Here is a 27,665-nt window from a genome sequence, read left to right on the forward strand (position 1 = left end):
TGTTTTAACTTTATAATTAAGATATATATTGAATTTAGAATTCTATTATAATCAGAAATATTGTTTCATTATGAGATTATATATACTGGAATAGATTTCTGATGTTAAGGCTTTCCAAAGTACTAAGAAAATAATTAAATATTGTAATTTTGTATAATACATATTCTTGAATCAATAGAATAATTTTCCATGTTGCATTAATGCAAGTTTTCCTTGCATGACTTCAAATTCTATTTGGAATGTAATATTTTTTACGAAAGAAATCTAGCAGCTTAACTTAGACCCTTAGATAGCAAAATTTAAATTCTTGTTTTATAAATATAGCAATATATCATTATGATGTAGTCCTTGGGTTAATGCCTTTTAGTAAAATTAAACTTACGGTACAACTTAGTATTTTTTTGTGATATCATTATGAAATTAGGTTGTTTATTATATGTTTTTTTAAATGACACATTAAATTTTACAATGTTTTTGGGGAAAACAGATTAAACTGCATATAATTTACAATAAGATCTTTAAGTAAATACTTTTTTTTGTGATTAATCTTTGAATTACCGAACACAAAACTTAATGTCGTTACTTGAATGCTCCAAATGTTTAAAATTAATGAAAATGTTAGTCAGAACATATCTTTTTTTTGTAGTACCATTAGAACTAAAAACAAACAATAAAATAACTGGTCATTTTATTTGAATTATCCTTTTCTATGTATGGACATCACAATATCCACTTTAAATTCAGAAAAATAGGGCAATAATTGTTGCTTATTTAATTTTGTTAATAAGGCAGGGATGGTCCTCGTATCACAGAAAATATGTGATCATAAGTTCAGTATGATTACAAATTTAGTTGCAAAATTTTTTGTGAAATGCAGACTTGGTCAATGTATAATAACAAAACAATGACTGGCCTTTAAGCAAAATCAGGACTTACCAAGGAAATTTAATACTGAAAGCAGATTATCTTTTAACTAATGACCAATATCACACTATAAAACTTCATCCATTCTTTTTACTAATTTTAAATTTCTGCACTTTTTGAATATGGTTGGTAATCTAATAGCACACATACACTTGAGAGAAAAAAACAAAGACCGCCAACTTATCAATTTAGGAATATTACAACTTTCAGCTGTTTTCCGTTCATTTTATGCGTTTGAGCTTTTGATTTTGCCATTTGATAAAAAATTTTCTGTTTTGAATTTTCCTTCGAGTTTGATATTTTTGTTATAATACTTTTTCCTTTCTTACAGGCTCGACATGTTGTTCCCAGTGACACAGTACTTCTATATAACGTAGCTTTAGTTCAGCAGAAATTAGCCACATCTATTCTGAAGGATGAGAAGAGTAACTTAAAGACTGTACTAAGTGCTGTCAGAGACTTGGAACTTGCTCATAAGTACGTTGTATAAATTAAAAAAAATGAATATGTGGTATAAATTGCCAATGAGACAACACTTTACCAGATACCAAATGATGAAGAATTTAACAAACATAGGTCACTGTACTGATCTAACAATTAGCAAAACCTGATTGGAATGAAAATATTTTTAAAAATATAAATAGCAAAAGCAATTATTGACAATTTAAAGTATTACACTGTATTTCAGCTTTTTATTAAACATATGTTGTTTTTTTTTATAAATCAAATATCTTTTTATACCAAATTCAGTGCTGATTTTTCTAATTGATTTATTTAACAGGTATTTTAGTCATTTGAGTACCTATGGTGACAGAATGAAATTTGATTTGGCACAAGCTGCGGCAGAGGCAAGGTAATATACAATGAATTATTGGGTGTAATTATAAGGATACAACTGTCTCAGAATTAACTAATTTAAGGATGAAAATTATGAAAAGGAAAGCATTTAAAAATGGTCGAAAGGTTATGAGCACTAAAATTTTGCGAAGGACACACACAATTGTAGTATTTTTCAATAAAGATAATAGTAAGGGCCAGCAGATTTTCTTCAAGGACCACCAGGGAAAAAAATACTCTGTTATGAATCACAAATAATGTTTATGCTCATTTATTTGAACTTTTGACATGAATTAAAAACCTTAGAATTTGTATGATTTTAGGCAGTGTTCTGATTTGTTGAGTCAGGCTCAGTATCATGTGGCACGAGCACGTAAAATTGATGAAGCTGACCAAGAGAGACGACAGAAACAAGAGGAAGACAGAAATGCAATCAGACAGAAAGTTCAAGAACAACAGGTTACTTTTTTAACAATGCATCAACAGATTTATTTTGGAAAATTGCAGTTTGAAATTATACCCTGCTAACATATAGTATAAATTGTGTGATAGAAAAACAAAGTTTATGAAATATCCTTTCATGACACAAAATCTGTAAATGCACAGCAACAACACAAAAATCAAATGAACAATGCTTTAATTGTTGTTGTTCATCTCAAAGTCAGAGCATATATAGCATATTGTCAACTTGATTACACATTGTTACCAGAGTTATTCTGACGTATTTTTTTCCGTATTATCACCAGCCTTTGAATGATGATTGTAAAACCCTATTCAAATAGTTTAAAACACATTGTAGTTTAGGTTATATGGAATCATAATTAATATAGACAATAATTATCTCCTTGTTTGCTTTTCTTATTCCAAGTATTGTTTTCTAAAAGTCTCAATACAATCCCTTAACAAATTGATGAGAAAAATACAAAACTGAACCAAAAACCTTTATGTACTTAAATAAGTACAATGACCCTATTATAAACTTGTACATTTCAGATGGAGAAACAGAGAATTAAATCTGAAATGGAGGCTAAGATGATGGAACAGAGAGCTAAATATGTGGCCAAGGCTAAAGCTATAGCATTAGAACCAGAGATGGAAGATAAACCACGGAAATCAGGAGGGGGAAAGGTTGGTTTGTTTGTAAATTTAATCAAATTGTCTATACAATTTAATTACCGTAGTAAAACAAAGAAAGGAAGGGAGTGGATGTAAAAGACAACTATTTGCTGAGAAATGAGAAAGTGTGATGCTTCAACATATAGGTAAAGATACATATAGATGAGTAATCAGTAATTTCTAAAAAAAAAAGTAATTAAAAAAACTTTCAAAGTATCTCTGTTATTCTGTCATTAAGATGAGGCAAAAGATACCAGAAGAACATTTTAACTCATAAGACTAACAGACAAATAATAGTTCACAAAGTACAACAAAGAAAACTAAAAACTGAGCAACATGTCCACCACCAAAGCTTTGGGTGATCTCAGATGCCCTTAAAAAGAAACAACTAGCCATCAACTAGATTGATGAGGTTACATGATATTTAGTCAGCTTAGTTCCTATCATGGAATGATTTTCCCGAATTATCATTTCCTCATTTCAAATGAAATTTTATATTAATAAAAAAATAATCTTGTAGAAGTCAAAGAGAATGATGATTTTGTTAAAATATAACAATTTTGATATATATAGAGGTCAATGATGAGAATTTTAATGAAACATAACATTTCTAACTGTTAGAGATCAATAATGATTGTGGTTTTAATGTAACTAAATATTTTGACTTGTAGAGGGGTAAGAAGGCTGATGACGATGACTTTGTTTTAATGTAACTAAATATTTTGACTTGTAGAGGGGTAAGAAGGCTGATGATGATGACTTTGTTTCTGATGGAAGTGGAGACGATGCTCCAAGGAGAAAGAAGAAACGTCACGGCTCAGATGACGAAAGATCAAAGAAACGCAAGAAGAGGAGGTATAGCTAGGTCAAAAGACTAAATTAATCATTCACACAATTTGTTACTAAACACAAAAAGAGAGTTAACTATAAGAGAAATAGGTTTAACAACACTCTTGAGTAGTGGATATTGCTTGATTTCAATTCTCGTTATTTAATTGAGATATTTATAATCCTTTTAAACAACCAAAAAGTTGTTTTTTAAGTTATTGTCCATGGGCAGAGAAAATATGTGCAACATGGGGACATTGAAACTCTGTTCTTTTATTTTCATGAAAATGTTGGTTTTTTTTTCATTTTGCAAAATACAACTTTCTGCATAGTTGCACAAACACACATTGGTGAGGAATATGCACATAATCATTAAGTTAAATGGGGAGGGGTATATAGTATTTTGTCAATGTCAGTCTAATAAAAATTTAAATCCACATCTTATTCAAAACCTTCAAAAAAGTCTATAATTGAATTATCAAAAGACACATCATTGAAATTGTTTGTACTTTTAGGGGAAAGAGGGATGATGGCGACAGTGATGAGGATACTGGACAAGGCAGGAAGGAACGTAAAGGAAGGAAGAGGAAGGATGGAAAGAATAGGAACCCAGAAACTGATGAAGGATTGTCTGCTAAACAACGTAAAAAGGTCGTATCCAAGGCAATGATCTCCTCTAGTGAAGGCTCAGATTCAGAAGGAGCCAAGAAACTTAGAATTGATGAGTAAGTTATTAAAATAAAAGTAAAACTTCAATTATCTAGAAGTTTGTTATAAAAAACTTAACCTTGATATGGATATATTTCGTAGAAGTTAAGAGTTAAATCCTCTCTGGTTTAAACAATAAATGTCTTAATTGGAAATCATCAATAAGCTTCCTTTTTTTATTGACAACATATTTGCTACGTTTGGTGGAAATATTTTTCAACAGATTGTCCACAAATCCTATGGAAACCAACTGTGTTTGTCTTCCTGCCTTTTCTTCTATGAGGCAAACATCATTCAGGATCTTTTCAAGGAGAATGAAAAGAATCAAACATTATTATTTAATTTTCACATTCTTCTATATAGCTGATATTCTCTCACTGAATAATTCAAACTTTTGTGATTTTGATATCTCATTGAAGTTGAAATAAAGATACTTTAGTTACAGTAAAATCTGCTTCACATCTTGAATCACATCTAGACATTGGCATTGGAGATTAGTTGAGAACTAACCATGACAACAAAGGGGATTATATAAATTACTAACCATGACAACAAAGGGGATGATATACATTTTTCATTCAATTGTGAACTTCCTATTGCTATATGTAGCAACATTCCAGAAGGACTCGAATAAAGAGTATAGGTCTCGTAATTGATAAAATGTGACAGTACTTATTCAACTTATCTATGGTGTTTCACTTGTCATGCACTACAAGTAACCTGTTTATTGGAGTAACATCTTGCCCTGTTTGATCATGAAAGTTCATCTATGTTTTTGTTTTGCTCAATCTTGAGTTTTCTGTGTAGTGTTATGTGGACTGTGGACATACCACATCTTCTTTTTTTTTTAAGTTGTATGTCTTTTCTTTGTTTTCCTTTTGGCTATGGAGTTGTCTGTTGTTTAATTCAGAGTTCAGATTGTCTCCCTTGAAACTGTTACCCTCTTTTGCATACAGATTAGGTATAGTTCAAGGAAAGTATCTAGATGACTTTTAGGACCTACTGTTTTTACACACTAAAGGTGATTGAGTATGTATAATTCTGTATTAAGCATATATATTAATTGGGTATATTTTTTTACAGGGAAAGTGGTAGTGATGATGGACATGTTGGTAAAAGACGAAGAATAATGTCAGAAAGTTCTAGTGGTGGTGGAAAATCTGGATCAGATAGATCAAAGTCACGTAGTCGATCTAGATCAGGTAGTAGGTCAAGGTCAAGATCCAAAAGTGGATCACGTTCAAGATCAGGAAGTAGATCGAAATCAAGGAGTAGATCTAGATCCAGATCTGGAAGTCGTAAATCAGGTTCTAAAAGTCGATCACGGTCAAGATCAAAGTCTAGAAGCAGATCAAGATCAAAGTCTGGAAGCAGATCAAGGTCTAGATCTGGAAGTCGATCAAGATCTAGGTCAAGGTCAAAAAGTATCTCTCCTGCACGCTCAGGAAGTGGATCACCTGCTCGTCGTTCAGGAAGTGGATCTCCAGCTCGTTCAGGTAGTGGTTCACCAAGGTCAAGAAGTGTGTCACCAGCTCGATCAGGAAGTGGATCACCAGCAAGGAGTGGCGGTGCACGCAGTCCTGGAGGTTCCCCAGGGGAGGATAGTGACTAAAACAGTCTCATTGGACAGAATTAGGAAGAAAAGTGTGTTCATGTACATTGTCTTATAAATTCAATACATATTTATGTTGATAAAAATATGATATTTTCTAGTTGAACTGATTTACATTCTTTAAGATGATAAAATAAAAAGAAGAATTAATTTAGTAACATGAAAACATATAACATCATACTTTCAATATCAAATACTAAAGTTCAAAAACATTTTGTAGAATGTTCAAATTGAAATATTTTTTTATTGGAATGATAGGAAAATACCTGTTGAAAGGTGTACTACATAATGAACTGTGTGTATGATACTTTGCTGAGTTTATATACTACAGAACTGTTTGTAATAAAGTTGACAGATTCATTTAGAGAAAAATTGAGTTGATAACAATGAAATGATTAATAAGATCAAGTAAGAATATTTGATACAATACCGTACATTTGATGTGTTTTGTAAATTTATAATTCAATTTGTTTATGTTTATTGAATGTACTTGTCACTTACTAATTGTTTTGAAGGAAACCTAAAACAAACCATTTCATACAATTTGAATACTGGTAACATATGTTGATGTTATCAAATCCCCATGTCCATTCCCAAAATACAAGGAATTGAAATGGATCTGATTTAATGACATTGTCATTGTAATTCTTTACGAAGAGGACTCTCATTATTTGTTTATTTTAACGATAGATTTTGCCAAGACATCATTAATGTTTTCATTTGGATTTAGGCAGCTAGCTAAATATGATGCTTCATTGAAATTTTTATGGATTTTTATTTTCACCTGGTCAATCATTAAATTGTAACAGCTGATATTGAATAGATTGAATGATATTTGCCTATAATTTTGGTTTTCCCATAAAAATGTTCATTAAAGTAAAGAAGTTATATTTCCTGTACTGGTAATTTTGTACATGATGATATGCAGTGAAGTTATACTTCAGTCACAAAACAGTTTTGTATTATATTCCTTACAATAATGTAGTTAAATCTGACATGTAAAATATTTTTTTATGATATTGATGTTGAGATTTTTCAGTTCCAGATGAAATAATTTCCTTTTGGTTATGGATCAAAGCTTTCACTGTTATGTGCTTGACATTGTCAAAAAGTAAAAGATTGTTCATACAGTATATCATTACAAAGAATCATTGCAACATTACAAATAAACCATTTTATTCAAATTCCTGGTTCATTTTTTACATGCCAATCACATACCTGCCAACTGTCACTATTTGCGGGGGATTTCCCTCATGGAGGCTACCAAATGGAAATTTTGAAAGAGCAATTTTGTCCAAAATTTTAAACAAAATAATTAATTTTACAATGGCTATAGGCTTGTAAAAGTATGAAGAAGCCAAAAAGCCAACATTAAAATGTATTTGAAGGCCCCCTTGAAGGTTTTGTTGGACTACAAGAGCCATCTTGTACGTAAAACCTCCATGGGCATTTTGAAAAGTTGCCAGGTATGTAATCAACTAGAAGTATAATGGTTTTCCTAAATCTATTTTCAGCTGTATGTTTATGCAAAGATTTCAGGCATAAACTTACATATGCTTTTGGTGTAATCCCAATGATATTTGATGGATGATTCGAAATGATGGTCTTTTTTTGTTTCTCATGGAATGGAATTTGCAGAGTGTGAGACATAGGGATGCTAATTAAGTGACTGCATTTTCATGGTTCCTTGGTCAAAGTTCTGTTCTTTTCTCAACTACTATGAGCAATAGGTCAACTATATGTGATGTGTTGAATGATTGTAGATGTACATGTCTATGTTGATGGTTCATCTGAACTTATAAAAATAAGAGATGTGGTATGATTGCCAATGAGACAACTATCCACCTAATTTCAAATGAAGTGGATGCATGCAATTATAGACAAATGTATGACTTTATAAAAGACCCTATCAGAAAGAAAATGAAATAATTCAATTAAGAAAACAAACAGCATAATATTTAACAAAACAATTTACAAAACAAATATGACAGACATGAACCAATGACAACCACTAAACTTCATGTACCTGACTAAGGATATAATGGGCAGGGGTATGGTTAATCAAGTTTGCATGTGCCTACCCCTCCCTAAACTGGGACAGTGGTGTTACAGCATAACATGTGAATCAAAAATGAATCGAATGAAAAGGGCTCATCAGAAAAACGAGAAACAAAAACACAAACCGATGTGGCAGGATATTTACAAACCCTACAACAAAAAAGACACCAAGTACATACTTGTTTAGTTTAAATAATATTTTATTCAAATAAATTGTATTGGATTGGGCAACAGGCATAGCCTCTATAAGCCCTCTCCACAAAACAAGGTACGATATATTACATTCAAACAAAGCAACACATACACAAACATAATTACAAAACAGAATTAATTTTTCAAAAACACCTCTTAGCTGACTGGAATGATTTTTTAAATAGTTAACTCAGATCAAAAGTATGACTATTTAAAAATGCTTCAAATGTTAACTCAGAAAAAGTAATAAAAAATAATTATGATTTTTTTTTTAATATTCTAGGTAATAAACTCCAACATTGATTTAGAGGTCTCACATTAAATTAAATGGTCTCCAGTCAGCTATTTAAAAATAATAAATTTAATAACTCATTTTTAAAACAACATGTTTGATATCATGTACTTATTTTTACTAAATTATTGTGAGTATTGTAGTAATTACAGCTAGTTCAAACCCAATAACAACTAACAAAAAAGTCATGCATCTGCGACTTAAATATCAATTACACATCCAATGGATTTAGTGTAAAGATGTCAATAACAGTCATAGAAATATATATTACCCTTATGCAATACCAAATACAGTTATCAACAGATTGTAGCAGTGAATGTACAAATGTGTTTGACCATTATATGCAGTGTAGCTATATTTTCATTGGTCAGTAAGCTGTAATTGGTGTTTGGAAGATGTACATGTTCATTTAACCTTAAATTCCTTACAAGGGTTCATTAGTCATTGTTAAGTTTTTGTCAAGCCTGTGACCTCTGTGAAAATAAGCTTGACCAATGAGTAGTAATCCAGCGGTGGTGTTAATTAACTTCTGTTCAAAAAGCTCAATATTTTAGAAGGTAGAAGATCTGGATGCATCATAATTTGTACCTAGTGGTTCAGTGACTACTTGAAAAAAAGTTTTATAATGTTAATTTCTCTCTAATTATGACTAGTAGGACATTTATATTTGATCTTCATGCAGGTTGATCAGTTTTCAGTCGACCTCAACCTGATTTCTTGGATCAGTGAAGAAGTTAGAAACTATAAGCGTGATAAGCAATAGGTCTACTATATTTGGTGTATATGAAAATGGTAAGGTGTACATGTCTAAGTGGCAGGTGTCACCTGACCTTGACCTCATATATATTGGTTAAATGGCAAAAGTAAGGTTTTTGTGTTTTGGTTTGTTTTTTCAATACTGTATGCAATAGGTCAACTATATTTACACTATTGTTTCAGGTAAGGGTGAAGGTTAGTACGAATGAAAACTTTTAAACTTGCTGCATTTGTTTGCACCTGTCCTAAGTCAGGAACCTGATGTTCAGTGGTTGTCGTTTGTCGATGTGGTTCATAAGTGTTTCTTGTTTTTTTTATATTGATTAGACCATCAGTTTTTCTTTTTGAATGGTTATACCATAGTTTTTTTGGGGGCCCTTTTATATAGCTTGCTGTTCAGTGTGAGCCAAGGCTCTGTGTTGAAGACTGTATGGATGGAGAGTTGTCTCATACCACATCTTCTTATATCTGTTGTTCTGGTTGGATTTATTTTACCTTGACCAGAGTTTCTCAGTTCATTGCTCATTGTTAAGATTTTATATTTTCGTCTATTTTTCTAATACTGTGCAACAGGTCAACTATTTTTGATGTATGGAAATATTTTGACCTTGACCTCTTTTCATTGTTCATTGCTTAATATAAAGTTTTTGTGGTTTGGTCTATTTTTCTTTAACTTTAAGCAATAGGTCAACTATATTTGGTGTATTGAATGATTGTCAGGTATATAATATGAATATATACATGTATATGTTTGGCAGGTGACATCTGACCATCACCATTTTTTCATGGATCACTGGTCAATATTCAGTTTTCCTGGTGAACTTTTTTTTTTAGAATCTATAAGCAATTGGTCAACTATACTTGATACATCGAATGAATTTTAAGATGTACATGTCTGTCTGGTAGGGTTCATCTAACATTGATCTCATTTTCATGGATAATTGGTAAATATAAAATTTCCAATGTTTGGTATGATTCTTTTATACAATAAACAATAGGTCATCTATATTCTGTGTTTGAAATGATTGTATTAATGGTGTACTTGTATTTCAGACTTGGTTTATCTTGATTTTCTTGGTTCATAAATGTTAATGTGTTACTTGTAGTAAAACTTTATATGTAAGACTATCAACTATCAATAATGGTCAGTTTAGTAGGTGAGATGTTTCAGCTTGTGAACTCTTTGATATAGTTTGCCAAAGGACAACTGGTGTATAGATTGACTGTTCAAGTGTGTAGAAAGTGGTTCAGCACCAAGAATCAATCAATCATTTAAACAGCCATTCTTAAGTATGTGAAGCTGTAAGGTTATAAAAACATATACAATGGCTGTCTTCTGTAAACAGAGTTCAATAAAGAAAAAAGGTGGTTTTTAATGAAGATGTAAATCTTACCTGACCAACTGAGTGATAGAAGAAATCAAACAAAACAGAGATTATTATTTTATTCACCATTTATTGCATGTATAATGAACGAAACATACGGTACATCAAACTTAACAAAATATAGAACATATAAAACACATGACTGTTTTAATGGTAATTTTTTTACAGTATTGGATTCTATACATATGGAAATCTATTTCTGGTAGCAGGTTTTTATCTACAACTTGATATACATACACTTTGATAAAAAAAAAAAAAAGGTTCTGAAGTGTCCTATAGCATGTATAGTGGACTTGCAAAAACTAAAATTCAGTTATTTATTAGGGAAATAGGTATTTTGAGACATAACTAAACTAATTAAAAGGAGTAGGGGCATTAAGGCCTAGTTCTGGCCCAAGAAAATAAAATGTTTGATAGTCTTTTCGAATTGGCACATAATGTTTAGAAATGCATAGGGTCAAGAAATATAAATGAAAAACATTAAGTTTTATATGTGATGACGTCACAATTACGTCATAATATGTACTGTATTCACAAAAACGATGAAAAGTACAGAATTTATGCAGTTTTCTATCTTTATTTCTGCTGCGGAAACATCCTGCGCAGCCAAGAAACAACAACATAATTTAACAGAAGCTTTATTATAACTATTGACATAAACTCACCAAATATAAAGTTGTTTCTTGGGTGCGCACATAATTTTTCAATCTAAAATATACTTAAAATTCGATGAAAAAAAAAGGAAAATCACGAAATTTTACAAAATCTGCAAATTAAGTCATGATTTGTTGCCATGGTAACTTGCTCGATGTCAAATTTGTTTTGTTTTTCTTAGTATCTTATACCGTAGCTAAGTTTTCAGTAAATTAAGAATATGTATGATAACTTTTAAATTTGAAGTAATTTGTGGGCCAAATAAGGGCCTTATTGCCCCTACTCCTTTCTCAATTATTATTAAAGTCATACAATTACTTATTCAACCTGCCATTGTGAACAGGAAAGATTGCGAACTTGTCAAATTTCTTCAATGATGGATAGGACATGTAGGAGGATCAATTACTTACATAACCTTCCATTTTCTAAATGAGGATATTTTTTTTAGTTTGATTAATTTCTACGACGTTGCAGGGGAGATAACTAATTGTAACATTTAGTACACACAAGGTGCCTCTATCAAAAATCAATCTTGGGTGATTCACAATAATACAGTATTGATGAAAATGTTACAACCCTTACTTATGGTCAGGTCTAATATACCTGTAAAACTAAAGAATATACAGATTGCTTTTCTCACTTTCCCGTACCGGCTCAAGCTAGAAAATCAATCTAGTTGAGATGACCAACGATAATCTATAAATCCACAATAAGTACATTTTTTATAAAGATAACATATCTACTATATAATTATTAACAACAATTCAAATGGGCATATCCTTTTAAGAGCATAGAATCCAACACTGATAATTAATGACTAAGAAAGAATTAAACCCTACATAGTGGGAATAAAAAAAAAGGTCTACTAGTGGCTGCCTAATTTACCATGCCAAAAAATGGCAAGACCCCTACAAAAAATAACTATAATATTGTATTATGTATGTTCAACAGTTCTAAATACTTTCTTTGAGCATATAGAAGTACTGGTGATAAAGACTGTAAAAGAAGATTTGAAACAGTGGTTGTTTACTCATGGAATAAATTTAAGTCAGCCTTAAATTAAACTTAGCATTTGCCAGTTTTTACTGATGAAACACACGAAAAGATAAAATAAAAAAAAAAACCAATGCAACATCATGAGCAATTTTGTGAGTTGATTAATGATTTTTCATCTACTTAGAAGATAATATATTTATCAATGAGTGATGGATTGTCACTTAGAAAACAAGAATGTGTCCAAAGTACACGGATGCCCCACTTGCGCTATTATTTTACATGTTCAATGGACCCTGAAATTGGGTTAATCTAATTTGGCTGTAAAATTAGAAAGATCATATCATTAGAAACATGTGTACTAAGTTTAAAGTTGATTGGACTTCAGCTTCATCAAAAACTACCTTGGCCAAAAACTTTAACCTGAAACTTCACACTTTCATTTTCTATGTTCAGTGAACTGTGAAATTGGGGTCAAAAGTTTAATTTGGCTGTAAAATTAGAAAGATCATATCATAAGGAACATGTGAACTAAGTTTCAACTTGATTGAACTTCAGCTTCATCAAAAAACTACCTTGACCAAAAACTTTAACCTGAAGCGGGACAGACAGACAAACAGACAGACAGATGAACGGATGCACAGACCAGAAAACATAATGCCCCTCTACTATCGTAGGTGGGGCATAAAAATCTAAAGTTCCAGTGAAAAACTCCACGGAGAACAATAGCTATTGTAGTTATCCAATGGGACAAGTGAACTTGCAAAAGTTTAAATCTACAGGTATCCTGCAAATGATTTTGTAGAAAGTTTCATTTCTTTTGCAGTTACAGAAACAAATTTACAATAAGATGGACAGATAAATTCTTTGGCACATCAAGATTTTTTTGTTAATAGATAATTATATCATCAGTTCTTTACTATAAACTTTGAATTAATTCAAAATATATTAGATTACTAAGATTTCTTATTTTTTCTAAGTGTATCATGATTTTGCTTACTATTATATTACGTACACAAATTTGTCTGAGACTGATAAAGCTTTTGAATCTTGAATCTTAAAAATTGCAATGTTTTAATATGGCAGCAATGTTAGAAAGTATAAAAATATAAAGTGTCAAAAACTCCATAAAAATTTTACAATTCTGCTCTCAAATGTTTCACAATAAGTCAATAATAATGCCCTGAATTCCTCTTTGATTTTTGAAAATTTCTTTGCCTGATTTCTAGTACACACATTTTTTTCAAAAAGAGATTGTTTTTTCCAAACAACATACTTTGATAAGTGACAACATCATGTCTATATCATTTCTATATGTAAATGATAACTGTGAGATGGAAATATCATGATTAGTTCTTTTATATAATCTTATAATTCACAATTTATATATGTATTTGTTTCTTCATAATATATCTACAAATCAATTGACTTGATAATCATTCTTACCATGTTGGTAGTTAAGTCCTAGAGAAATGATGAAAAATCACTTCTCATTATGAGGCCTATCAGCAATGAATGATAGCAGTCATTTCTGATAATGTAAAAAAATTATCACCAGTAATCACAATTGTCATGGAGGTGATGTAGTTCAATCTGTATTCCATGTTAGAGATCCATTTTACTTTAAGATCATTGTTAGCATAAAGTTTAAAGGTTGAGTTTACTTGTAGCAGCAAATGCATGAAGATTTCCCATCTGACTAAGTCCACTCTGTATATGGTTGATATGTATCTCTACATTGTTTTTAAAGGCACTGCAATAGTAAAATATACAATAGTTATAACACTACAATAGTAAAATATACAATAGTTATCACACTGCAATAGTAAAATATACATTTCTATTTCAAATTAGGGCTAACCTAGAAAAAAAATGTATGGCGGGGGGATTGGAAGGCACATTATACATGGGTGATGGGTATCAGAGCAACTTTTCACACTATAATGCACTTTAATTCTCAATTACAAATGTCTGGGTGGCTGGTGCTGACAAAAACCGCCTTCTAACCCCCATCCCCCCTTCCCACCCTACATTGTCCTGCTAAAGACTGGAGTCCTTTGAAATGACTGTCATGAAACAATTTCATGTAAAAAATTAAAAGGCCTTCAATATTTTTGGAGTCTATATCAGTGGTTTAGTTAATATCATAAATAATCTGTGCAATTATCAGATTATTACATGCCATTTTTCATATCTCATGTATTATCAGCCCTAGATTCAATATCAGACAAAGGGCCGCATGGCTCGAGGGCTGATATTGACCGAGGGCTGATAATACATGCGATATGAAAAATGACATGTTATGATCTTTTTATCATATGCTTCAACAGTAGAGAAAAATAACAGATTCACATATAGATCTTTTACGTGGTTCCTGAAAAGAAGTTCAAAGAGTAAAAAACGTTTACGGACGACGGACCAAATCTTTGATACATTCAATATGAAATCTTTGTATCATATGCCTCAAAAGATTTTTTTTTTTAATATGGACGAATCAACAAAAAAATAATTCAACAAAATACATAATGAACATTGTTTGGAAAAGTCAACTTTTTAAAAGTAACTTTCTAAATTATGTTTCAGAAAAACTTAAAAAATGACCAAAACATTTATTGAATAATTTGTTTGTTTTTTTTTGTTTTTTTTATTTATTTTATTATTTTTTTTACACAATATTCTTTTCAATATTCAAATAATTGTTTGGTACACTACTTTGTAATGTTTTCACTGAAAACGTAGCATTGAGGGGTATTTTCCGGAATTTGCCATGTATCACTGGAATGCCATGTGATAACGTTACGGAAAGGCATGTGATAACAATCGAAGCATGTGATAAACTTTTCATATCAGCTCGCTAAGCACCAATGCGAAAAATATGTAATATACTTTAATGTATTCGCTTTTATCATACGGTAAAAATCATATGTTATTTAGTCTAAGTATATGATAAAACATAAATAAAACATACAGTATTGTATAAGTGTGAAAATTTGTCACATTTTATAAAACCATGGTAGGACATTTGAAAAGCAATATACATGATATAGGTTCAAAACAATGAAAAAGACAATATATTTAATATACTCACTTAATACTGTTACCATCCAGCTTGCCTTTAATATCAAGAAGTGTGTCTTGCAATGATTTGAATTCAAATGAGTTAAATTCTGTTTCTGAAAATGTCTGAAAAAAAAAGATATTTACAAAATGCAGTGTAAAATACATTTTGTTTTCAATATTAAAACTAATTCATGTCTAAGTAATCTTGTTTTTTACTTCTTCTAAATAACAAAGGCATGGTCCCTTATCTGATGGCAAAGGTTACAGGTTTCAGTAGATCAACAGTGACATGATATAAATTTGAATGACAATAAAATATAAACCAGTGAAGATTTCTTTCTTAGTCAATCAACATCCATTGAGAGCAAGTGTACCCATACTATGATTGAAACTTGAGTCTTAGAGGCATGATTTTTTTATTGGTTGTTAGTGGCTTTAAACTAGCTGTCAGATAACTACGAGTACTCTCAGATTTGTTCATTGTGTCTTTTTGTGTCGGGATGTATAAGTACCCGGCCACGTCCACTTGTATTTTTGTCCATCCGATGAGTTAAGCCTTTTTCAACTGATCTTTATTTCATTCTTATGTTGTACTGTTATACCACTGTCCCAGGTTAGGGGGAGGGTTGGGATCCCGTTAACATGTTGAACCCCGCCACATTATTTATGTATGTGCCTGCCCCAAGTCAGGAGCCTGTAATTCAGTGGTTGTCGTTTGTTTATGTGTTACATTTGTTTTTCATTCATTTTTTTACATAAATAAGGCCGATAGTTTTCTGGTTTGAATTGTTTTACATTTGTCTTATCAGGGCCTTTTATAGCTGACTATGCGGTATGGGCTTTGCTCATTGTTGAAGGCCCTACAGTGACCTATAGTTGTTAATGTCTGTGTCATTTTGGTCTTTTGTGGATAGTTGTCTCATTGGCAATCATACCACATCTTCTTTTTTATATGGTTTGTTTTCTGTACCTAAAAATATCTTGGTCATCTGGTCTGAGACCACAACTGTCGTCCCTACTGCCTAGATTATTGTTGTCCACGAATATAGTCCCTAGTGTTGACAGTGGGTTACTTGCCTATTTTTTTTTTACCCCTACCAAATTTATTTCTCCATGTTTAAAGCCTCAAATCGCAAGTAGGGGTTGAAATTACACTGTACAAAAATTTGGGTCCAGAATTTTAAGGGAAAGTAATGATTTGGTCCAGCTGAAAAATGTTAAAAATTAGCTCTTCAGAAGCTGTCTAAAGATTTCAAGACGCCCTAAACATAGAATTGTCCATATTTTAGGCGCCGATGAAGTTTTATATAATTTTGATATAATTTGTCCCAAAAGTAGAACAACACACTGTAAAAATTTCATTGAGAAAGCGCCGGTGGGATTTTTTTTTTTTTTATTCATGTTCTAAAAGAAATGCACTACAAAATAATTGTGGTCTCGGACCATCTTTACATGACTTTGGCCAGATAAGCAAAGAACTAAATTTGTAACTTCTATTTTTTCAACAAAAAATTCAATGCATTTTCTTTAAAAAAAAAATTCAACTGAAAAGGTGTCAGTTATACAATTTGTCTTCTTCATGTTCTTTGATTTATGATTTTTTTTTACCACTTTTTTTTAACATATGGAAGTCACTTTTGTGAAATACTAAATATTACATGTGGACTTACTTGTACTTGTAGCATGAGAGAGGTGAGACTAGAAATGAGATCAATGACTTTGTGATTCTTTGTCTTTTTACTGTGGAACATATTCTGAAAATAAATGTATTGTCAATAGTTAATATACACATAATACATAACACCATAAGTGTATACAGAAAATGGCTCTTACCTTTTTCATTAAAATGTTGTCTGGTATAAAATAAAATTAACATGCATGAATTTTCATTTTCATCTATCTAATGGAAGCATTAATAATTCAAATAATCAAAAAAGTATTTGAGAAATCATTATAAACAAACATTCATTTAAGTGGTTAGCAATTCTAGTGGATATTTTATTATTTGATTTTCCCAACTCTGCATGAAAGCATGAAGAAATTTTGATCATATGAATTTGTGATAAGCCTTTACCCATTAAACCATAAAAATTGATAGCCCACGAATAATAATGAATCCACGGTACTTAAGATAAGCACTATTCAAACTGCATGTGTTCCATGTTTTTAAAATAGGTTATGGGGCTAATTTTAAAACTATACATATCTTGTTGTAACAGAGATTATCTACAAACCTGACTGATTCTGTCCACCATTTCCTCTGCCTGTTCATCACATCGTTTTCTGATTTCTGATGGCTGATCAAATGGTGTTAATCCTTGCTCTGGTGCTAACTAAAAGATCATAGCATGTTCACATGAATTTTGTTTTTTAAATAAACAAGATTTTAAAGTATATTTTGAGACCAGTTGTTCTTATCACCAATACAGCACATACAACTAACTATAACAGAAGTTTTTTATAACATGTGATTCAGGAACAAATACAATTACTGGGGGATCTACCACACCTTTTTTTTTTATATACAAGAACAATTATTCTAACACCCCACCCAATCCCCTATTATTTTTACTCAAAAGGGTCTTCCTAAATAAAAATTTAAAGAATTGCCACTACACCAAAACTACTCTCTAGCCTTTGAATTTACAGTATTGCCTGTCTCTAAATATAATTGGTTACGGTATGCATTTGTATTCTACAAGATACTTTTTCAATTACTATAGAAATAGAGCACAACAATTAACTCATACATTTATGAGCATGATATTCAGTCTAAATAGTCAGAGAAAAACAACTTATATAGTGTAACATTTAATTATGCAAATGATAAACACAACATAAGAGTATAGCTGAATGCTATGCATTACTGAATCTTACCTCTTGACAATAGTGTTGTACACCCATCAAGTATTCATTTAATTCTTTATTGACCGTATCTAACTCCAGCACTATGTTGGCATATTTCTGTTGGAAGTCCTGAGATAGAGGCTGCTGGAAAGACTTCTGTTAATTAGATTATAAACAATCAATATATATATATACAGATCTAACATTGTTGGGTTGATGTTTAGACGAGTTGTATATACATTATGTACACAGCCATGTATCACCATCATTGATGGCGATCCGATGGATACATTTGTTGTAGAGTTGTCACTGACTCAGACGTACTTATAAATATAATTATTTTCTGTGACTGTATCTTACATTAATTTGTAGGATCCTTTACTATAGATAATTTAGCTGATCTGTAACAATAACATCTTCATGCCTTATATATCATGTACTGTAGTACGCCGCTAGATTAAAACTGACGAGGAAAGGTAACACATGGCCAGCGAAAGCTCTATTTTTGTAGAGCCCAGGTGGTTGTGTGGTCTAGCGGGACGGCTGCAGTGCAGGCGATTTGGTGTCATGATATCACAGTAGCATAGGTTCGAATCCCGGCGAGGGAAGAACCAAAATTTGCGAGAGCAAATTTACAGATCTAACATTGTTGGGTTGATGTTTAGACGAGTTGTATATATACATAACATTACTTATTTTATTATTTTATTTGATGAATACATATATAATATATGAATATATTCTCATTTTGTCATTCTAGAATTCCAAAAGAACTATTTCCTACAACACTGGTAACTACAAAACAACTGTCAAATTTTCCAAAATAAAAGTTGCCTTTATTTCGCATTAAAACATTGTATAAAATTTCAAAACATTTTTTTTTTTTAAAACAACGCCTTTTCTGTGGAAATGTAATGCAAATTGAATCTTCTTGCATAGTTGATCACAATCAGTAAGTTTCTATAGTTTCAACCTATACAATGAAATTCTAGTATTGTATCTAAATTTGAATTTCTCTGAACATAATAATAAAATTAAAAGACAACAATACCATGTATTCAATTTTGTAAAATAGCAATTGGAATTAGGCCCTCAAACATTAACAACTTTGTACTTTTTGACTTTTTTTTTATTTGAGCGTCACTGATGAGTCTTTTGTTGATAAAAATGCTTCTGGAATACAAAGTTTTAAGCTTGGTATCTACGATGAATTTATTCCTCATTCAGATCAGTTCATAGGGATAATTTTAAAAGGTAGTTTTTATGAAATTTATTGATATATACAAACAACCTTTTATCCTTTTCAAATTTACATGTACTGGAGATAAGTGATTTCAATAATTTATAGCACTATGAATACAAAAAGTTTTGGTGGTCTCAAATCATGGAAAATTTCAGTTCAAGCAAAGTTCATGTACCAAAAACTGATTATAAAGCCAACTATTTTTTTGAACATATAATATACCTACCGTCTTCTCAGCTTGAGTATTCATATCCTTTAATTCCTGTATCCATTGCTTCTTAATTGTTAAAAGTTTTGACAACTTTGTCTGAAAATTGAAATAAAAATAAATGGAGAATTTGTCAAATGATAACAGATGATAGTTGCCCCAGCTTGCATATAACATTATAAAAGGGCATAACTCTGGAATGATAAAAGTGACTCCAATCAAATTTAAACTTCATCTGTGTTTTGAGGCAGTAAGCATCTGGTTTGATAATTTTTTTATGAATATATTCATACAACTAGGACTAGGATGATTTCCAATAAGATTCATGAATAAAATTATCAAATTTTAAGGTAAATTTTATAATATTTTTTTTAGCAATGAATTAACTTTCATGGTTATAGAATTATAATATGTCAATGTTTTATTTTCTTCAGCATTCTTCCTGGTTATACTTACAACTTGTACCAGAAACTTGATAGGAAATCCCCCATACGTTCCTCCTTCTAAACTCATTAGTCTCCCTTTAAACGGTGAACCACTTAGTAAAGGATCATTATCCTGTAAAACAAATAACACACTACACCATACAGTTAGGGTAAATATATAACACAGAAAGGCTCTGATAAAGATGTACTGGTACTTTTACTGTCTGACACTGTTGGCAAAGTAATTATGAATCAAAAATCTAAACCATCATAATATCTAAAAGAAAAGTCAATAAGTTTTAATGAATCCCTTAAATTGCCAACCTCAAATTCCATCTCTTCTGTACAAATTCAGATTTTTTCATGGTGAAGGATTTCCAGTATAAAGGTATCAGAATTTCTCATGGTGAAGGATTTCCAATATAAAGGTATCAGAATTTCTCATGGTGAAGGATTTCCGATATAAAGGTATCAGAATTTCTCATGGTGAAGGATTTCCAATATAAAGGTATCAGAATTTCTCATGGTGAAGGATTTCCAATATAAAGGTATCAGAATTTCTCATGGTGAAGGATTTCCAATATAAAGGTATCAGAATTTCTCATGGTGAAGGATTTCCAATATAAAGGTATTAGAATTTCTCGTGGTGAAGGATTTTCAATATAAAGGTATCAGAATTTCTCGTGGTGAAGGATTTCCAATATTAAGGTATCAGAATTTCTTGTGGTGAAGGATTTCCAATATAAAGGTATCAGAATTTCTCATGGTGAAGGATTTCCAATATAAAGGTAATGGTACTTTTTATATATTAAGTCAGTGGAATGTCTTAGCCTGCTAAACATATTGTTTGAAAAAATCTGGCTGGACTCCCTATATTACTATCTTGTCAATTTGTGTACAAATTTATCAATACTCACTAAATCCGGGTTTGGTGATCCCAGACTTGGAACAAACTTTGGAGGAGAAAACAATGGATTCTGTAGCCGTGGTCTGTGTTTTTGTTGAAATGCTGATAATGGTATCGTCTCATCAGGATCATTACTCTGAAAATAGGTTAGTAGCTCAGATACAATTTCAATTCAATATATAATTATTACATTGGTTGCAACGAATTACATCGATTTCCCAGTCAATTAAAAAACCGATAATTTCACATGTAAAATAAACAAGGCTATTTCACTCCTCTGATGCCATACAACATAGGCGTTGTCAAGACATTGTCAAGAACTTCAGATCAAAACAAATTGTGAATGCATAGAAAAAGATATAGTTCCTTACATTTTCTACTAAAATTTCATAAAAAAAACATTCATTGGCAAATGTAATAAAAAGAATAAATAATCCAAGAATTCAAATATTGAAAAATATTCAACTCTTGACCGAACAACACTGATAACTAAATCATGCACAACCCGTATTCATGAATTAATGTGTTGTTCAATCACTTGTTGCATATTTTTCTCTATTTGAATTCTTGGATTAGTTATTCTATAATATGAAAATGTGCTCATTTAAAAGATTATTTTCTTCATTTAAGTACAAACTGTTGATTTGTTAAGACTTATATTAGTTTGTATAATGTGAACATGTATAAAGCAAACTGCACACTTTTACTACAATGATACATTGAAGTATCTAACATGTTTTACATTTTTTTTTAAACTTTTGTGTCACATGAAATAAAAGTAATTTTAAGACCTACTAAAACTTCATAATCTGGTATAGAATGAGTTCCTAATCCAGGCCTGTCAAATGTTATTCTGTAGGAGTTTGATACTGTATCTAAAGCATCCACAACACCAGTAAACAAACCATCTTGGGGCTTCCTTAAACGAGCTGGAAAAAACAAATAAGCTAAGTCATCAAAAATTAAAAGGGCTATAAAAATATCTTTCAAATGTATATTTACATAACAGATGTACTTATTTCAAATCAGAACGAGAATACTATTTCTAATGAAAAAAAATCTTAGTGTTAAAGCATAATACCATAGTCTCTTATTTTGCATTTCATCAATCTCTCTCTCTTTTTTATATCATATTGCAAAAGCCATTACATTGCAAAGAAATTGTATATATTGCCAAAAAAATTTTTTAAAACTTTACTGGATGTCAAAAAAGATTACTTATTCAACAAAGGCGTGACACGAGAATTAACTGTTTGAAAATCTAAAATAAAACAAGACCCTACAAGGTAAAAAAAAGACAAAACAAATAGTGTATACAAATATTTTACCTGTAACTTTTGTACCGATTACTAAATGCATTGGGATTTCATTGGGAAGATCCTTAAAATTACTGAGTTCTGATAATTTTCTTTGTTGTAATAATCTTATTTTGTTTCTTCTTGTTTCTAAAGCATTTCTTTCTTCATCAAAGAAAGCTGGAGAACATCTGAAAAAAAAAGACATTGATTTTTTTAAAATATTTATTGATTTAATTCAGACAAACATAAATTTAAACGCTCTTTCACATTCTCTTTGTGTAATTTTTCATAATGTACAAATCAATCCAACAATTAATGGTTTTATACTTGTTTCTATCAAAAATGCTCAATCAATAGTGTCTGCATCTAGTCTTAACAAGTTACTTATAATACTGAATAAGTAATGAAAAATTATTCAAGTACACATCACGCTTCTTTATATTGGGACCACAAAAAAAGCTACCTTCTGGGTTTTCCCATAAGTCTTCTAATCTTACACCATTCCACTCTCTTCATTTTGTGAGTTTTTAATTGTGGAAATGTTTCCTTCAAACAAATACAGAAGTCATTCTCTGCCAAAAATAGTGGTCTACAAAAGAAAGAATGAGAACATTAATCTGTGCAAAATAAACAAGTCTATAATTAGGTATGGCGCTGGGGCCTGTTATTATAAATTGATAACTTGACTCAGTATCAAAATAATAACAGCAAAACACTTATCAGAGGAATATTTACTCTCATGCTATTATTAGTGATATTACTTGTTTTGTTTACAAAAAAAATCTTGAACATCTTTCTACTTTTTTGAGGATGTTTTTGATTTTTTTAACATCTTTTATTAAATATTTCGCTCTTCAGTGCTCTTGTTGTTTGTAAGTTGGGTTTGTTTTTTTTTGGTTATCTCAACGGACATTTGTATTGATTGGCTCATTGCAACTGCAACACCTGTTCCTCCGTCACCCCCTCTCACCAAAACCTAATTCCAAGAATTTTGTTTTTTGTTTTAAGTAATGGTTTTGGATAAACCTTATAATGAAAGTATCAATTTATTGAGAATAATAGCTGGTAATGTTGTACTATTTGATGGAGGTTAACATAGAATCTTAAGTATTTGTGAGATAAAAGGCTTCTTGGATTTTGTGTTCTGTCTCATTGACCTGATATCTGCTTATATTAAAAATACAAGTGTTTCAAACTTACACATCAAGGTTTGAATAAAACCATTCATAACACACCCATTTGTGTGCCTTTGGTAATTTAAGGAAGTTTCTGAGTCTGACGCCAATAGATTGCGCTACTTTTCGATCTGCTGTACTCAGGCCACTTTTAGCCTGTAAAATATATTTTAAATCAAATAAAATGTTATCATGAAGCCCCTTATCACTAGTTGTAGTTTGCAAAAGGAAAACATAAATCTTGATACATGTTGTTGATCATACAGTTATACATTTTTCTAGCTAATGCCTTTCGACTAGAAGGGGATGTTTTAAATCTAGTAGAGAATGGTAGAGTGATAAAAAGATTATATCATGATCTACACATCATTGGTATTGCCTAGGGAAATATTGATTAATATACACATATTTATTTACGTATAATTGTTAAAGATCAAGGTTTTATCACTTCAAATAGATTGTAACCAAAAAAGTCCATCTCACATTCAGAACCATTGAATATAAATAATGATTGTGATTTACTTAAATTTTTCTTTTATAATTTTGGGAAAAATATATTTCCTGCCCTTGTGTGACTTAATCTCAAGCTACATGTAACAAATGTCGATGCTGCTGACAGCAAGCATAAAAGTCAAACAGTTCAAAATGGCAAACAAATTACAGGAATTTTTTAAGCTGTCTAATTTGGGGCAGATGGTATCAAAAGTGTATACATATTTCTTTATTATTTTTGTATTACATAGCATGCTGAATTTATATGTATATAATTATTAACAATTTTTTACATCATAAATGATGTTTTGCATGAATTTGATAAGTCTTTGGACATGTTGGAGAATAAGAAGTTACTAATTGATATACTGACAGCAATAGTTCTGGGTTGTTTCCTTGGTGACTTGGCAGGAGAGTATGTTGTGTCTTCATCATCATTGTAAAATCTTTGATTCTTTTTCCTGATCCTTGATGTCTATAAATAGATAATATAAACACATTGTATTTACCGTACAATGTTGTTATGCCTATTAAACACTTAATGGTAATGAAATCTTTACATCTGTTAGCATGATAATTATAAGTCATCTTTGACGTAGTCTGATTAACTTGTAATTCATGGATTCTGTCTATTTAAAATCCTTACAGTAATTATCTCTAGGAAGTCTTGTATGTAAAGAAAATTCTAATATAACCCTTTGTCCTACCACAGGTCATGCTTGTATTAATAGAAATTTCCATAGATACCAAAAGAAATCCATATTTTCCTGAATAGTATACTATCGCCAAACTGATAGCAAGCTAGTTAAATCTTGGTGTCAATGATAAACTTTTAATCAAAATGAATGTTAAACTTGTGCACAATGTGTAAAACTTACTCTTTTCATTGGAGATCTGTATGCATTTCCTCTATCTGTAAAATAAAATCATATTTCATACATAAGTATTCAAATTTGAAAATTCTGCCTTAAAATAATGTTATATGTAGAAACAGTGTTGCTTTTAGGTGTTCCACAGGCTACACCATGTACCTGTGAGTATATTTTACTACTGCACACATGTATTACCACCTACATGTATTTGAACAAAAAGTTAGGTTAAATGACATTTAGGAAATATAAAATTGGCAAATGCATAAAAATACAATGTATACAAATATGATGTGAATCTGTGATTTCATTCATCATTATACATGTAACTCATTTAATAAGTCGTTATGTCAACAAATGCACACTCCCACAGACTTACTGGGTGGATATTCATTTATGAACGTATAAGAGGCTCTACTGTTTTACCATCATATGTCATTTTAAGCATCTCAAGTAAGAATGGGAGAAGTGCACTGTTGTACAATGGCTTATACATTGTTGTATGTATAAGTACATATTATGTAGTTACAATCATGACATCTTATAAGGCTATTTAATATTTTAGGGTTTGTTTGTCAATTTATTTAAATATTCTTTCGAGGTTCTATGTACATGTGATGCCATGATGAGGGTAATATTCTGAAAAGAAATTCAAATTGTCTCATCATCATCATAACTTCTATGTATGGATATTTTGTGGAATTTTCTGGGTTAATAAGCTTTTAATACCTATTTTAAATAAACTTGTGCCATTTTAAGTAAAAAGACTCAATTGATATGTTATAATGTGTCTTTCTATGTTGTGATGTTACACTATCATTTGTGAGTTTAGGGTGAAGGTTGCTGCCTATTAAAACATTTAAACCTGCTGCATTCATTTGCACCTGTCCTAAGTCTGGAACTTGTTGTTCAGTGATTGTTTTCTGTTATTCATAAGTGTTTCTCATTTTGTAGATTACTTTATTAGTCCATTGGTTTTCCTGTTTGAATGGATTTACACTAGTAACTTTTGATGCCCTTAATAGCTTGTTATTTGGTGTCAGCCAAGGCTCAGTGTTGAAGGCCTAGTTTGACATATGCAAGAGTTAAAAAATTAAGTTATACTAGATCATGTACATTTTCTTAGTGAGAACAAAAAAGGATTGATTTTTCCAAATCCTGATAAATATCAGTAACAGATACATGTAACTATTTGAGATCTGTAACAAATCACAATACTGTTTTATTTTCTTTTACCAATTTGCTGTTAACAGTAAATAACCGTAGCCAAAAATTGACCTCAGGTAATCACCAGTGCATCTGCACTAGTCCGATAATATTTATACTACTTACTAGACTAAAAGATAGTGTATATAATCGCCATGCACCAAATATTACCTTTAATGTCATTTGGCAAGAAGTTTTACCGTTATTCGTCATGAAGGTACCCCCATGAGGTGGGTCTCATTGGGGTCTAAGAGTGACCCGGGATTGCCGTTTTTTGTAAGCATGACACGTGAAAAGTATTGTGTTGTGAAAACGGGAAATGAGGTCTTGGGGGACCCAGGAAATGACAAAAAATGAGAATTGCTTACGTATATAGTGTAAGCGGGATACAGAAATCTGACATAACAGTAAGCAGGATCCGGGATCTGAACCCCCATGAGTACCCCCATGTACACAGCTTCAGAAAAACTTTCTTCAACAAAGTAGCTATAAACAGATATAATTCCAAACATGTGAAATTTTACTGAGACAGTGACTATAAATTGATTTCCGTGTCATGTTTTCAAAATAATCGTCCGGTGCCTTGGACGTAAATAAAACATTTTTAGTTTTACGTTTGTGGAAAAAAATTATATGATTTTCCTGTTCAGATTATAATTAGTGTCTTTTTGTACACTCTGAACTGATTTTAAGATCATTATGCAATTGAACATTTATTATATGCAAGGTGTGTTCTTTTTATTTGAGACATTTGCTAAATCCTATTTAAACTTTGTTCCATTTCAACTCACTTTCTGAATCATCCGCCATGTTTGGGTCGCGCCTCTTTTTGAATTTAAAAAGGGGAGCAAACTCAAATTTCCCGCGGAAAAAAGATTAGGCTGTCACAGACACATTTGTCGGGCCGCCCCTCGCCTTCATCGACGCGACATGTCTCTTTGAATATTTTTTGGAATACTTTATTTTAATATGAATCGGCAGATCTTGTTAAATCACATCTGTTAGATCACATATATAGAGGACAGTACGTAGTACTTAATTTATTTGAACCATATAGAATAGTAATATATAAATCCTTAATATGTCTCTGATTAAACATATAAAAAAGAAGATGTTTGATTGCCAATGAGACAACTATCCACAAACTGAGACCAAAATGACACAGACATTAACAACTATTGGTCATAAACGGTTTAAAATTAACATGATATACACATAAGATTAATCCATAATTAATATGCAGACTAAGAATTCTTCACCACATGCACATACATTATTACACATTATATGCACGAACACAATCATGATTACTTTGATGTAGCACTCTTGTTATTCGCCGACTATATATATATATATAAATATTGGACTACAATTTTCTGTAGACAGTCCTTGGTCAATCTAAATAAAATCAAAGACATATATTGTAATAATAATATAATTGTATTATACGCCCTGTCAAACAGTTTTAAAAACTGTCACAGTAACTTGAATAACTTGAATATGGTTTACTTTTAAAATCCATCCTTGAACTTTAAAAGCAACAGAATATAAGTTGAAAAATCCATATTTTGTACATACAT

At 31.0% G+C, this 27,665-nt stretch overlaps 2 protein-coding genes across 4 annotated transcripts in view; one reads left to right on the forward strand and one right to left on the reverse strand.

Moving 5' to 3' along the window:
- Nucleotides 1–7,196, forward strand: part of LOC134685191 (RNA polymerase-associated protein CTR9 homolog) — a 46,938-nt gene extending 39,742 nt beyond the window's left edge. The window contains exons 18-24 of the mRNA XM_063544683.1: nucleotides 1,256–1,401; nucleotides 1,706–1,777; nucleotides 2,085–2,220; nucleotides 2,755–2,889; nucleotides 3,611–3,732; nucleotides 4,221–4,430; nucleotides 5,497–7,196. Coding sequence (XP_063400753.1) covers nucleotides 1,256–1,401; nucleotides 1,706–1,777; nucleotides 2,085–2,220; nucleotides 2,755–2,889; nucleotides 3,611–3,732; nucleotides 4,221–4,430; nucleotides 5,497–6,025 — 1,350 coding nt within the window. The 3' untranslated portion in view covers nucleotides 6,026–7,196. The remainder of the gene's footprint in view (nucleotides 1–1,255; nucleotides 1,402–1,705; nucleotides 1,778–2,084; nucleotides 2,221–2,754; nucleotides 2,890–3,610; nucleotides 3,733–4,220; nucleotides 4,431–5,496) is intronic.
- Nucleotides 7,197–10,997: 3,801 nt separating this feature from the next.
- Nucleotides 10,998–26,938, reverse strand: LOC134685192 (protein lin-9 homolog). 3 transcript variants are annotated; one of them, XM_063544684.1, is made up of 15 exons: nucleotides 26,877–26,938; nucleotides 24,889–24,923; nucleotides 24,384–24,485; nucleotides 23,544–23,674; nucleotides 22,807–22,932; nucleotides 22,374–22,531; nucleotides 21,841–21,974; nucleotides 21,056–21,181; nucleotides 20,170–20,271; nucleotides 19,732–19,812; nucleotides 18,293–18,418; nucleotides 17,650–17,748; nucleotides 17,086–17,169; nucleotides 15,444–15,538; nucleotides 10,998–14,108 (listed from the first exon to the last, which is right to left on the reverse strand). In XM_063544684.1, the coding sequence occupies exons 1-15, from the start codon at nucleotides 26,893–26,895 to the stop codon at nucleotides 14,003–14,005; spliced, it is 1,524 nt and encodes a 507-aa protein (XP_063400754.1). In that variant the 5' UTR covers nucleotides 26,896–26,938; the 3' UTR covers nucleotides 10,998–14,002. The 3 variants fall into 3 exon arrangements, with proteins under 3 accessions (XP_063400754.1, XP_063400756.1, XP_063400755.1); XM_063544686.1 differs by having other exon boundaries at nucleotides 18,293–18,403; nucleotides 26,877–26,900; XM_063544685.1 differs by having other exon boundaries at nucleotides 18,293–18,406; nucleotides 26,877–26,900.
- Nucleotides 26,939–27,665: the final 727 nt, after the last annotated feature.

This window comes from Mytilus trossulus, chromosome 9 (assembly GCF_036588685.1).
Source record: "Mytilus trossulus isolate FHL-02 chromosome 9, PNRI_Mtr1.1.1.hap1, whole genome shotgun sequence".
NCBI classification, from domain to species: Eukaryota; Metazoa; Mollusca; class Bivalvia; order Mytilida; family Mytilidae; genus Mytilus; species Mytilus trossulus.

Coding starts and splice junctions, on each gene's coding strand:
- LOC134685192 (XM_063544684.1), bottom strand. Junction 24,486..24,888: donor ACAGATCTCCAATGAAAAGA/GTAAGTTTTACA, acceptor ATCTATTTATAG/ACATCAAGGATCAGGAAAAA. Junction 21,975..22,373: donor AATCGGTACAAAAGTTACAG/GTAAAATATTTG, acceptor TGTTTTTTCCAG/CTCGTTTAAGGAAGCCCCAA.